Source organism: Silene latifolia, chromosome 10, assembly GCF_048544455.1.
Source record: "Silene latifolia isolate original U9 population chromosome 10, ASM4854445v1, whole genome shotgun sequence".
NCBI lineage: Eukaryota > Viridiplantae > Streptophyta > Magnoliopsida > Caryophyllales > Caryophyllaceae > Silene > Silene latifolia.
Genome location: NC_133535.1, coordinates 22351932 through 22366697, shown reverse-complemented (window position 1 = coordinate 22366697; position 14766 = coordinate 22351932). Strand labels below are relative to the sequence as shown.

Here is a 14766-nt window from a genome sequence, read left to right as displayed (position 1 = left end):
CTACGTAGGTGGCTCAAGTGCTTCTCAATAGCACTTCTAACACGTGCCATTAAGGACATAAGTCCAACCTGGTGTATAATTCATCAAGTGCGTCTCAAAAGCACCACCGTTTAAGGCTATGAATCATACAACGCCATAGGAATGGAAGCTTGTGACCTAGTGATAGCTGGGATTTTGTCGTCGTTTCCCTTATCAAAACAATTTATAAAACCCAATTAAATGTAGTATTTAGTCGGGTGTCGAACACGAAGACGGCGGGGGTTTCTACTTAGCCTAACTACAAGTCAAGTCTAGTCAAAAACAAAGGAAAAGGGGTTTGATTTAACTACTAGATGCAACTAAACAAAGTAGTATGAAGTATGTGTTCGATTGATTAAAAGACTAGGGTCTTCGGGGTTACCCAAATGAACTATGGGCGACAAGTCGATAAAAATAGTCTAAGGTGAGGGATTTTGTCCTAGAGGTGGTTACCAACTTTCATTGAGCAACAACTATTTCAAAACATGCAACAAGACCACCAACAAACTTTCATTCAAAGGAGGAATTAAGCTACTAAGACAAAAGGCACAAGCTTTCACTCACACAATTCGTCAAACACCTTGTATGCAATGCTAAGAAAGACAAATTCCTACACCCAAGACTCAAAACTAACAACTAGTCATGCCCACTAATCCTACTTAGGCTCCCCCTAAACCCTAGAAGGGTAACTACTCACTCATCATGTTTCTAAAGGCAAGATAAATAATAAAGATGGAGTCTTTAAGCATAAACATGGTGGGAGGATGAATTCTACTTCTAAACATGCAACAATCCAACAATAATTATGAATAAAGATGATTTAAACTAATAACAAGGATGAGTAAACTAAAAGACACAATCTTTAACACAATCAACTCAAAGATTGAATCTTTGGGTGTAAACAACAAAGATGAACAATGAAAAGATGAACAATAAAGAAAACAACAACAATCAAACAACAAAGATGCAAATTTAACATAAACAACCAAACCAACTTAAAGAAAAAGCAAATGTAAACTAATGAAAATAGGGAGAGAAATAATACCAACTCAATAGCAAGAAAAGGAATTAGGATAGAAAAATAAAGAAGGAGGAACCTTCAATCTTCTTACAACCCAATTTCAATTACTAACTAATTGAATAACTTGTCTAATTAAGGAATGATTAACAAAATGATTAACAAAGTTTGAGACTTGGAAAAGGAAATAATTTCCGATCTGGGAGAGAGTGTACAAATGGTTAAGGGAGGGGGTATATATAGTTTCCACCAGGATTAGGGTAGGATTTGAAATAGGCTTGAAAACACGAGTCTGCACTCCCGGCCGGTCAACCGGCTGCCGGTCTTCTAGCCGGCTGGGAGGTCCCTGGAAGTTGAAATAAATTTTGGAAGTCATCAGGTATGCATGGCCGGTCAACCGATCACGGTCACCGACCATTTGGGGACACGTTTGACTTGAATCTTGACTTCTGGGTTTGGGGGAACTCCCAGCCGGCTGGCCGGCTGCCGGTCATCTGACCGGCTAGGAAGTTCCTGTAACTTCCTTCAAAAACTTGTGATTTCAGCTTATATGTTCTCCCAGCCGGCTGCCGGGCCACCGGCTGGGGATGCTCCTTGCTTGATTTCGTCTTCAGTTGTATACACATGCACTCACAGCCGGCTGACCGGCTGCCGGGCTACCGGCTAGGAATACCTCTCAGCATGATTCCCTTCTTCTTCTTCCATGCAAAGCTTAGTAAACACGTCTTCCTTGCTTCATTTCACCCGTTCCCGCCTTAATTTCTGCAAGGAGGCCACAACGTCATAGTAAAGGGAATTGGGACACGAAATTCGAGAAAGGAAGTACAAAACCGACTCAAATGGAGTCGGAAAGCATGAAATTAGAGGGGAAAAAGGGTGCAAAAGAATCCTATATCAAACCTCCCCACACTTGAACCTTACTCGTCCCCGAGTAAGTCCTCAACCAATGTACAAGGTATACTAGGATAGATATGGAGAGTGGATGCACAATATAAGCATCACTCAACTAAGCTACTAACTAAACCGATCGAGTATTAGCGCACTCAACGCCCCTTCAACTCGCAATTTGACACCCATGAGGGGAGAGTGCCCTATTGCAAGGCAAGTTGAGTCTTGCTACAAAATTTTTGACACATCCAACAATTAAGCATGAATCAACATATAAGATGCATCACAAAAAGGCAAACCGCTTTCCTCATCTAAGCGGCTGTTTTTCTTTGAACAATTAAAGGCTTTGGTCGGGAGATACCTTCTCAAAGTCTTGGCGGGGTGTCGATGCCCTAGTGGTGGCTCAAGCAACCACAATATGACAACCAAATGCCTAGGAAACAAATTCAAATGCGGGAAAGGGGGAAGCAAAGCCTAACCTTCAAGATTTACATGACACACACAAGATTCGACCCAATTGACCCATGACTAATGGGACCAAGACTACCGACTTCCTCACGGTTTTCACTAGTCTCTCATTTTCTTTTTAGAACGGGTGATTTTTGTGCAAAAAGTAACCAAAATCACTCAACTACTCGACTTGTGAGACATGCCCGCAATCTAACATGGAATCCTCTCCTACAAGACCATTAATGAGATGCAAAAAAGGAAAATATGCATAAAAGAAACAAGGGTTGTAACGGGGCTAGGTGATGGGTCGAAATGGGATTGGTGCAAGCACCGTTATGGATCATTTGGAGTTTAAAATCAAGTAGTTGTCAAAATTCCGTTTAACCCTTCCTTATTACAACAAATGAGTAAACATAAATTCTTGAAATTAGTTGCCCAAAATCAAACCAACTTTCAAAATCGACTCACTTGGAAAAACATCATATGCCCTTTATTTTGCAACGCCTTTTTCTACTCCATTGATGAAGGAGTGTTGCTTGACTTTTTCTCAACAAACAAAGTATAACTGCAACATTTTTTTCTTTTTCATTACATTTTTTTTTTTTTTTTCTATTTCTTTTTCTTTTCCTTTTCAAAACCTCTTTATTCAAAGCAAACCAAACTAAGCCATCATTCCGACTCAAGTGGATTGTGCACATCCACTAAACCAAGATTCAAATCCCCTTGCTTCATACTACCAAAACTCATAGACAACTTTCTTGATCAGGGTCGGTTGTTTTTGGGTTGTAGTTAGTATCGTAGGTATCAAATGAAAGGTCAAGGCTCAAAAGGGGTGAACAAAATCGGTCCTAGTCTAAAGGGTCAAAAAATCAGGCTTATTTGGCAATGTGAGGCTAAAAAAAAAAAATGAAAGGCAACTTGTTGTTTCAAAATATGCACATAAATGAACATCTCATGGTCTAAAATGAAAGGACGCCATGCTTGTGCGTCGTGATGTGACATGCCACGCAAGGAGCCTACTCACACCTATGGGAGACCAGGTATGGATGTACCGATCCCAAAGAGGCTATATTCTCACATTTGAGTAGCTATGTCGAAATCTAGGCCTAGTCTACGGTTTTGGTCTCACATGGTGGTCAAAACTTTCTGGTCTAGCCTCATTTCCCGAGTATTTGCAAGCAAACACCCTAACAAGGAGGTCACAAGGTGCAAGCCACTAAGAGGGGAAAGACATGACCTAGACAATATCATCATAGAGGGTATCATGCTCCCTTTCTAGACCAAATTTTGTTCAAAACTTTATATACAAACTCAATGCAACAAGAAGGGATGACAACATATATATACATGTGAAACAAATGCATGCGAGAAATGGAAATGAACATAAGGTAAACATGCAACAATTTTGACTAATCCTAGCAACACATCAACACCAACAATCCACAAGTTCCCCAAGGGAACATCCAAGGCACAAAATCCCATTCTCCTTCATATACTCAAGAGATAAAAAGAAAGAACGGTAAAGGAGTAAGAGATTAGAACGAGTTTACCAAGCGTCTTCTAGCTCCTTTTTGCCTCGAATGGTCGATGTCTATGCCAAAGGTTAGCCAACAAACAACATATATATACAATGCAATGTTTTTGTGATTTTTGAAAATTTTCAATTTTTAGGCATTTTTTTGAATTTTTATCAAATTTAAAGGTATATACAAATATATACAAATATTCACAAAGTGGATATTTCCCTCCCCACACTTGAACATTACTCGTCCCTGAGTAAGTCTCCAAGGGAACAAGTCTAGGGAGAGAATAGGTAAAAGAAAGGAACATATTTTTGTATTTTTGAAATTAAAATGCATGTTTTTGTGTTTTTTTAGGCCCTCCCCACACTTATTCATTTACATGGGAGGGCAAGTTGGAGAAATAAAAGAACTTGTTTTTGGATTTTTGAATATTTGAAAAGAAATAACATGTTTTTGTATTTTTAAATGGGTGTAATTTCCTCCCCACCCTTATTTATTTACATATTTCCAATGGAAATAAATGTGTGGAGGAAATTCAAAAATGAAATACATGTTTTTGGTGATTTTTGATTTTTCAAATTTTTAGTGGTTTTTTCAAATAAGCATGCAATGCATGATCTAAACTATATGCAATATTGAAATACAATGCAAGCTATACTATATGAATGCGATAACTAAATGTGAGAATATATTACAAATTTGAAATCTAATGCAATCCTATATGAATGCAACTAAGTGAATTTCTAACTAAATGCATGCGATAAATTAAACATGAATGAGAGAATTTGGATTACGGGAGAGGTCGTACTTGTCATTTTGGATTGAAAGGGAGGGATTGGAGCCCTCATTACCAGGCTCTACTCATACTCGTCATCACCATCACCATCATCATTGCCATCATCATCACCATCATCATGACTCGCCCCGAATTCAGACTCATGGATAAAATCGTCCGTGTTCAAAGGGGCATCCGAGCCAAACTCCCCCATCCCCGAGCTCATGCCGACGAACATCTCCGTGTTCCCTCCGGCACCACTAGAAGCCCCCTCGGTGAAGATGGATGGGGCACCCCCGAACCACCTCGTGTCATGACCCTCCCCTTGAGTGGAAGGCGGGGCGGGAAAAACCGGGGCGCTATAGTAGTCGGGCTGCAAATTTATATCACCGTAAGGAATCCTCCCATCTTCCGGATGTCCGCCATTCGGGAATAGATAGTAGGAAGGGTGAAGGCCGGAGCGATGCTTGTATTGGCACCTCATCATATCATCATAGACCGGGAATTGACCAAGGGAATGGTCATAGTAAATCCGGTCAAGTATTTGTTGGAGCCCTTGCCGCTCACTTGCGACGCTTGCCAAATTAATCTTCATATCCTCCATAAAGGAAATGAGGTCGGCGTGGAGAGGGGGTGGTTGTTGAGGTTGGTAACTAGAGGACCCTTCCCCTTATTGGAAGGACCCGACAACAAAAGAAGATGGCGTGTCATACCGCAAGGTAGACCTCGCGGGAAGGATAGGTCGGTCACGAGTGTACCGAAGATTTGGGTTTTGTTGTTGTGGGATGGAGGGGTCCTCGGGACTTTCAATTTCAAGCAAATAATGTGCCGAGTTGGGCACCACTTTCATCTTCTCAGGGTTAGGAAGGGGGAAAGAATTTATGTCAACTCCGTTCACCCGAATTTGCCAATAGTCAAGGCCATCATTCGGGTTGGTCTTCAACCAATTGAGGTTGTGGTGGATATAATTCTTGAAAAGCATCGTATCACCAATCATGTATCTCATACCACTCAAGTTGACCCTCCTATTGAGCCTCTTTAGCAAATGGGTGATGAGTCCACCCACGACAATTGTCGTCGAAGCACCCGGAGAGTTGCTAAGTCTTTGCAATGTAAGGGCCAAGTGGTGGGCAATGTCGATTTTAAAGGTAGTGGGGTTGGAACGAAGGTAAGAGCCGAGAATTTCCAATTCCTCCGTTCGGAAATTGTGATTTTCCTCACGGCCAAAAACAGTCCACCCCATAAACCGATGCCAAACCCGAATAGCCGCATTATGGACAGTGTTAGCGGCTCTTTTGACCCCCGGAACATCATCTAAACCCGTAATGGCCTTCCATAAGTCCCCATGGTCAAAGGTCTCGGGTGCCTTGTGTGGAGGGCTTGTGTCAAGCCCGAAATGGGAAGCAAAGGTCGGGAGGGTCAAGGAGTAGTCCTTGTTCATCAATCGGAAATACAAAAAGGCTACCTTTTGGGATTGGCGATGCTTGTCAATACGAAGGGAGCTCAAAAACTCCCATGTTAGACGGGCATAGGTTTTCTCATGAATCCCGTACATCATTTTCATTCCTACCCCATCAAATAATTCAAGAGTAACTTGTCTAGCCCTAACTCCCGCATGGATTGTCTATCAATGAATCGGGTCGGGGTGATGGGGCGTTTCTTGAATAAAACAAATTTACCTTTCATGGTGATTGAAGTGAATTGGATATCCGGGAAGTCGGGATCGGTGCTCATGTCGTTCACCGCCGCCGCGACAATTTCAGCTTGTTGGAGGGCTAAATCTCCCTTTCTCACTCTTTTCTTTGGGGCCATTTTGGTGTTTTGATGGTAGGTTAAGGGTAAGGAAAGAGGTTGTGGTGGTTTGTTGGTGGTAGGGAGGTGGTGGGAGGTGGTGGGAGTGGTTGTTGGTGAGGTTGGGGAAGAGGGTTAGGGTTTAGAGGGAGAGAAGAGTGAAAGAGAGTGTCGAAAAAATGAATTGAAATGGGGTGATTTTCGAGTAAAATGAAGCATCAGAACATTCCCAGCCGGTCAGGAAACCGGCCGCCGGTCAACCGGCTGGGAAAACAGGCTAATTTGAGATTTTTTTCGAAATTTACAGAACACTCCCAGCCGGTCAGAAGATCGGCCGCCGGTCACCCGGCTGGGAGGACACCCATACTTCAATTCCTTCATTTATGCATTTCCAGCCGGTGGACCGGCTGCCGGCCTGCCGGCTGGGACTTCCCTTCTGAGTCAATTCGTCACTTTTCCCCTATAAGCGTGCTCCCAGCCGGTGGACCGGCTGCCGGCCTGCCGGCTGGGACTTCTCGTTCTTCATTTTGACACAATTTTAATTAAGGTTACAGGAACTTCCCAGCCGGTCAGAAGACCGGCCGCCGGTCACCTGGCTGGGAATACGTTCCAGGTCAAATTCTCCAATATGCCCCTATCTCAAATCCCATCACCTATTGGCCTCGACTTCCGTGTTTTCGACTTTCAAAACCGACTCATGACGTCGGATAAGGGCCAATAGATGGTATGGCGCTTGTTCATCATACAAAATCCCAATTTCTTCAACAATTGTGATCGACATCAATCAAAATGACAAGTATCATCCGTCCAAAATTCCTCATTTCCTACCTAGAATGCATGCTATGTACAAATGGTGGTTCTTGTGGAACTCCACCAAACCGAATTTCTTTCAAGAGTTTCAATTTGTCCTCTCCTCGGGGAGGGGTTCCCTGAGATAGAGCACTTCAATCGAACCTTTGTTATCACCGTCATAGTAGCGCTTGATTCTTTGACCATTGACCCTAAAGGTGCCTCCTTCCTCGCTCCAAAGCTCAAAGGCACCATAGGGGAATATCTTCATCACTTTAAAGGGTCCCGACCACCTTGATTTGAGCTTGCCCGGAAACACCTTGATCTTGGAATTGAAAAGGAGAACAAGGTCTCCAACACTTATCTCTTTCTTCATGATCTTGGCATCATGCCATTTCTTCGTTTGATCTTTGTAGATTTTGGAGCTCTCATAGGCCTCCAATCTCAATTCCTGAAGCTCATTCATTTGGAGGAAACGTACCTCTCCGGCGGCATCAAAGTCAAAATTCATCTCTTTAAGAGCCCACCAAGCCTTGTGTTCTAGCTCAACCGGCAAATGACAAGCTTTTGCGTACACAAGCTTATATGGGGTGGTGCCAAGGGGTGTCTTGAAGGCGGTTCTCAATGCCCATAAGACATCCGGGAGCTTTTAGGACCAATCTTTCCGGCTCTTGTTTGTGACTTTCTCCAAAATGGCTTTAATTTGGCGGTTAGAAACCTCCACTTGCCCACTAGTTTGAGGGTGGTAGGCAAGGGCGGTTTTATGCCGCACTCTATGTGATTCAAGCAGAGCTTTGAAAGTACTTTTGCGAAAATGAGATCCGCCATCACTTATGACTACTCTTGGTGTTCCGAACCTTGGGAAAATCGTGCCTTTGAAAAGCTTCATCACAACCTTGCTATCATTGGTGGGGGCGGCTACCGCTTCAATCCATTTGGACACGTAGTCCACCGCGACCAAGATAGACTCGTTCCCACAAGAGTTGGGAAAGGGTCCCATGAAGTCTATGCCCCAACAATCAAAAAGCTCAATCTCCAATATATTAGTCAAGGGCATTTCACTCCTCTTTCCAATGTTCCCAACCCTTTGTCATATAGGGAAATATCCGTAAAATTCCCTTAATTTTAAGGATTATAACGTAAATATAACATGCGATTTATGGTCATAAACGAAATACAATAGAAAACGATAAAGATTAAGAATCAACCTCAGGTCCTTTGATGTGCGGCGTAAAGAACAGAAATCAACACAGATTTCCTCCTAATCGTTGCACCCAAGACCGTCTGAGACTATGCCCTTGTGCTAGAAATGCTCTCTAATTGACTTGCAATATCGAGAGAGCTATTGTGAGGTTATTCGATGTGAGATCTAGGTTTTTCAGAGAAAAATACTCCTCAAAACCCTAATTTTCATGTAAAAATGAATCCTTAGGTCAAAAGGAGAGGGAGCCTCTCCTTTTGTTGTCTCGATCCATGGTCATGAGAGGAGGGAGTGGGCTTTCCACTTTCTCCTCATTTTTAACTTGTGGTCCGATCAATTCCGCTAAAATGTATATGACGGGTTTTATTATAAACTGTCATCGGTTATCGGTTATTAATACATCGACTAATAACACGGATTAGTTGAAATATTAATACATGTCCGACAAAGACAATATTGTATAATTAATTCAATATACATTAATCAAATATAAATCGTTTATATTCAATTTACGAATAAACTGCTTAATTTGTCTTAGCCATTATTATTTAATCCGTATTAAATAATTGTCTCAACATCGCGTTTGACTAATTACTAGTCAATAACTCCGACTAACTGGTTATTCAAATTTGGCATCAACATGACTGTATTTTCATACTGTCACATCTCTCAAACGTATCCTATAGGTGTGACTTTTAGGGACCAGTTGATCACCGCCATCTGTATGAAAATAACGTCAAACTTATCTAGCAAGCCAACCGTTATTGATAAACGTGGATCAACTGATAATAATACCAAAAGTATGCCCTTTGATCCTTTTAGAGATTTGTAAGTCCTTGCACTAACTGTAAAGGACACCAGCCCCAACAAGTCAAGCATCACAAGATTTAACAAAGTAGTGGATGTCCTTAAACATGGAGGGCCAATAGAATCCACCTTGGAGGATCTTGGCAATTGTTCTAGAGGTGGCCAAGTGTCCTCTATAGGCGGAATTGTGAACCCGGTTGACAATCTCCAAGCCCTCCTCTCTTGAAACACATCTCCAGAACATTCCATCCCCACACTTGCGGAATAAGCGGGGGTCATTCCAAAAGTATCTCTTGGCGTCATTCCTCAACTTCCGCCTTTCCCTTTGTTCCATTTCATCCGGCAAGAAACCACTTACAATGTAGTTTGCAAGATCCGCAAACCAAGGGGTCTTGACGGTAACTTCCATGAGTCCATCATCCCGTAACCACTCATTGATGGGTCCACTCTTGTATTGTATCCCATGATCTTCAACGGTCAATCTTGATAGGTGGTCGGCTACAACATTTTCCGACCCGGCCTTATCCTTAATCTCTAAATTCTTGGAGAAGTAGGACCCATCTCAAGAGTCGGGGCTTTGAATCTTTCTTCACCATCAATTGTCTCAAGGCGGTGTAATCGGAGTAAACCACCACCTTAGACCCAACAAGGTATTGTCGAAATTTCTCCACGGCATGAACAATTGCTAACATCTCCTTTTCGGTTGTAGCATACCCACATTGTGTTTGGTCAAGAGTCTTGCTTATGTAATAAATCAGATGATGCTTCTTATCCACAACTTGCCCAAGAACCGCACCAACCGCGAAGTCCGAAGCATCACACATTATCTCAAAAGGAAGGCTCCAATCCGGGGCCCGGATTATTGGAGCCGTCACCAATGCGTTCTTCAACCTATGAAAAGCCTCAAGACAAGATTCATCAAACACAAAGGGGGAATCCTTAAGGAGTAATGAGGTTAAGGGCTTTGCTATTTTTGAAAAATCCTTGATAAAACGCCGATAAAACCCGGCGTGGCCTAGAAAACTTCTCACTCCCTTAACATTGAAAGGGGGTGACAAGTTCTCTATGACCTCAACTTTAGCCCTATCGACCTCAATACCCCTACTTGAAACGATGTGACCGAGTACAACCCCTTCCTCTACCATGAAATGGCACTTTTCCCAATTAAGGACGAGGTTGTGCTCCTCACACCGCTTCAACACACTAGTTAAGTTCTCAAGACCATGTTCAAACGAGTCTCCATGGACACTAAAGTCGTCCATGAAAACTTCCATGCTTTTTCTAGGAAATCAGAAAAGATTGCCATCATGCACCTTTGAAAGGTGCCGGGCGCATTGCAAAGCCCGAATGGCATCCTACGGTAGGCATAGACTCCTATTGGACAAGTGAAGGTCGTCTTCTCTTGGTCATCCGGGTGGATGGGAATTTGGAAGAACCCGAAATAACCGTCTAAGAAGCAATAGTATGCATGGCCCGCGAGTCTTTCTAGCATTTGGTCAATGAAGGGAATCGGGAAGTGGTCTTTTAGGGTGGCGGCATTGAGCTTGCGGTAGTCAATACACATGCGCCACCCGGTCACGGGTCTAGTAGGTAGGGTGGTGCCATCCTCTTGTTCAACCATTTGTAAACCCCCTTTCTTTGGTACCACGTGGACCGGACTAACCCATTTGCTATCGGTAATTTGGTATATAATACCGGCCTCTAGAAGTTTCAACACTTCATTTACGTGGCCTCGCTCTGATACCACTTATAGGGAAATATCCGTAAAATTCCCTTAATTTTAAGGATTATAATGTAAATATAACATGCGATTTATGGTCATAAACGAAATACAATAGAAAACGATAAAGATTAAGAATCAACCTCGGGTCCTTTGATGTGCGGCGTAAGGCGAAAGAAGAAATCAACAGAGATTTCCTCCTAATCGTTGCACCCAAGACCGTCTGAGACTATGCCCTTGTGCTAGAAATGCTCTCTAATTGACTTGCAATATCGAGAGAGCTATTGTGAGGTTATTCGATGTGAGATCTAGGTTTTTCAGAGAAAAATACTCCTCAAAACCCTAATTTTCATATAAAAATGAATCCTTAGGTCAAAAGGAGAGGGAGCCTCTCCTTTTGTTGTCTCGGTCCTTGGTCATGAGAGGAGGGAGTGGGCTTTCCACTTTCTCCTCATTTTTAACTTGTGGTCCGATCAATTCCGCTAAAATGTATATGACGGGTTTTATTATAAATCGTCATCGGTTTTCGGTTATTAATACATCGACTAATAACACGGATTAGTTGAAATATTAATACATGTCCGACAAAGACAATATTGTATAATTAATTCAATATACATTAATCAAATATAAATCGTTTATATTCAATTTACGAATAAACTGCTTAATTCGTCTTAGCCATTATTATTTAATCCGTATTAAATAATTGTCTCAACATCGCGTTTGACTAATTACTAGTCAATAACTCCGACTAACTGGTTAGTCAAATTTGGCATCAACATGACTGTATTTTCATACTGTCACATCTCTCAACCGTATCCTATAGGTGTGACTTTTAGGGACCAGTTGATCACCGCCATCTGTATGACAATAACGTCAAACTTATCTAGCAAGCCAACCGTTATTGATAAACGTGGATCAACTGATAATAATACCAAAAGTATGCCCTTTGATCCTTTTAGAGATTTGTAAGTCCTTGCACTAACTGTAAAGGACACCAGCCCCAACAAGTCAAGCATCACAAGATTTAACAAAGTAGTGGATGTCCTTAAACATGGAGGGCCAATAGAATCCACCTTGGAGGATCTTGGCAATTGTTCTAGAGGTGGCCAAGTGTCCCCTATAGGCGGAATTGTGAACCCGGTTGACAATCTCCAAGCCCTCCTCTCTTGAAACACATCTCCGGAACATTCCATCCCCACACTTGCGGAATAAGCGGGGGTCATTCCAAAAGTATCTCTTGGCGTCATTCCTCAACTTCCGCCTTTCCCTTTGTTCCATTTCATCCGGCAAGAAACCACTTACAATGTAGTTTGCAAGATCCGCAAACCAAGGGGTCTTGACGGTAACTTCCATGAGTCCATCATCCCGTAACCACTCATTGATGGGTCCACTCTTGTCTTGTATCCCATGATCTTCAACGGTCAATCTTGATAGGTGGTCGGCTACAACATTTTCCGACCCGGCCTTATCCTTAATCTCTAAATCAAATTCTTGGAGAAGTAGGACCCATCTCAAGAGTCGGGGCTTTGAATCTTTCTTCACCATCAATTGTCTCAAGGCGGTGTGATCGGAGTAAACCACCACCTTAGACCCAACAAGGTATTGTCGAAATTTCTCCACGGCATGAACAATTGCCAACATCTCCTTTTCGGTTGTAGCATACCCACATTGTGTTTGGTCAAGAGTCTAGCTTGTGTAATAAATCACATGATGCTTCTTATCCACAACTTGCCCAAGAACCGCACCAACCGCGAAGTCCGAAGCATCACACATTATCTCAAAAGGAAGGCTCCAATCCGGGGCCCGGATTATTGGAGCCGTCACCAATGCGTTCTTCAACCTATGAAAAGCCTCAAGACAAGATTCATCAAACACAAAGGGGGAATCCTTAAGGAGTAATGAGGTTAAGGGCTTTGCTATTTTTGAAAAATCCTTGATAAAACGCCGATAAAACCCGGCGTGGCCTAGAAAACTTCTCACTCCCTTAACATTGAAAGGGGGTGACAAGTTCTCTATGACCTCAACTTTAGCCCTATCGACCTCAATACCCCTACTTGAAACGATGTGACCGAGTACAACCCCTTCCTCTACCATGAAATGGCACTTTTCCCAATTAAGGACGAGGTTGTGCTCCTCACACCGCTTCAACACACTAGTTAAGTTCTCAAGACCATGTTCAAAAGAGTCTCCATGGACACTAAAGTCGTCCATGAAAACTTCCATGCTTTTTCTAGGAAATCAGAAAAGATTGCCATCATGCACCTTTGAAAGGTGCCGGGCGCATTGCAAAGCCCGAATGGCATCCTACGGTAGGCATAGACTCCTATTGGACAAGTGAAGGTCGTCTTCTCTTGGTCATCCGGGTGGATGGGAATTTGGAAGAACCCGAAATAACCGTCTAAGAAGCAATAGTATGCATGGCCCGCGAGTCTTTCTAGCATTTGGTCAATGAAGGGAATCGGGAAGTGGTCTTTTAGGGTGGCGGCATTGAGCTTGCGGTAGTCAATACACATGCGCCACCCGGTCACGGGTCTAGTAGGTAGGGTGGTGCCATCCTCTTGTTCAACCATTTGTAAACCCCCTTTCTTTGGTACCACGTGGACCGGACTAACCCATTTGCTATCGGTAATTTGGTATATAATACCGGCCTCTAGAAGTTTCAACACTTCATTTACGTGGCCTCGCTCTGATACCACTTATAGGGAAATATCCGTAAAATTCCCTTAATTTTAAGGATTATAACGTAAATATAACATGCGATTTATGGTCATAAACGAAATACAATAGAAAACGATAAAGATTAAGAATCAACCTCAGGTCCTTTGATGTGCGGCGTAAAGAACAGAAATCAACAGAGATTTCCTCCTAATCGTTGCACCCAAGACCGTCTGAGACTATGCCCTTGTGCTAGAAATGCTCTCTAATTGACTTGCAATATCGAGAGAGCTATTGTGAGGTTATTCGATGTGAGATCTAGGTTTTTCAGAGAAAAATACTCCTCAAAACCCTAATTTTCATGTAAAAATGAATCCTTAGGTCAAAAGGAGAGGGAGCCTCTCCTTTTGTTGTCTCGGTCCATGGTCATGAGAGGAGGGAGTGGGCTTTCCACTTTCTCCTCATTTTTAACTTGTGGTCCGATCAATTCCGCTAAAATGTATATGACGGGTTTTATTATAAACTGTCATCGGTTATCGGTTATTAATACATCGACTAATAACACGGATTAGTTGAAATATTAATACATGTCCGACAAAGACAATATTGTATAATTAATTCAATATACATTAATCAAATATAAATCGTTTATATTCAATTTACGAATAAACTGCTTAATTCGTCTTAGCCATTATTATTTAATCCGTATTAAATAATTGTCTCAACATCGCGTTTGACTAATTACTAGTCAATAACTCCGACTAACTAGTTAGTCAAATTTGGCATCAACATGACTGTATTTTCATCATTTGTCACATCTCTCAAACGTATCCTATAGGTGTGACTTTTAGGGACCAGTTGATCACCGCCATCTGTATGACAATAACGTCAAACTTATCTAGCAAGCCAACCGTTATTGATAAACGTGGATCAACTGATAATAATACCAAAAGTATGCCCTTTGATCCTTTTAGAGATTTGTAAGTCCTTGCACTAACTGTAAAGGACACCAGCCCCAACAAGCTCCCACTTGTCCGTACAAGTGTATGTGCAATGACGTTATCCGCACTAACTGGAGGACACAGCTCCAACAAACTCCCACTTGTCCGTACAAGTGTATGTGCGATA

At 42.3% G+C, this 14766-nt stretch overlaps 2 protein-coding genes across 2 annotated transcripts; both read right to left on the bottom strand.

Moving 5' to 3' along the window:
• Positions 1-7361: 7361 nt before the first annotated feature.
• Positions 7362-7763, bottom strand: LOC141607278 (uncharacterized). The gene has a single exon (XM_074426635.1). It carries the CDS (start codon positions 7761-7763, stop codon positions 7362-7364), a length of 402 nt encoding a protein of 133 aa, XP_074282736.1.
• Positions 7764-11991: 4228 nt separating this feature from the next.
• Positions 11992-12528, bottom strand: LOC141607277 (uncharacterized). The gene has a single exon (XM_074426634.1). The coding sequence runs from the start codon at positions 12526-12528 to the stop codon at positions 11992-11994; it is 537 nt and encodes a 178-aa protein (XP_074282735.1).
• Positions 12529-14766: the final 2238 nt, after the last annotated feature.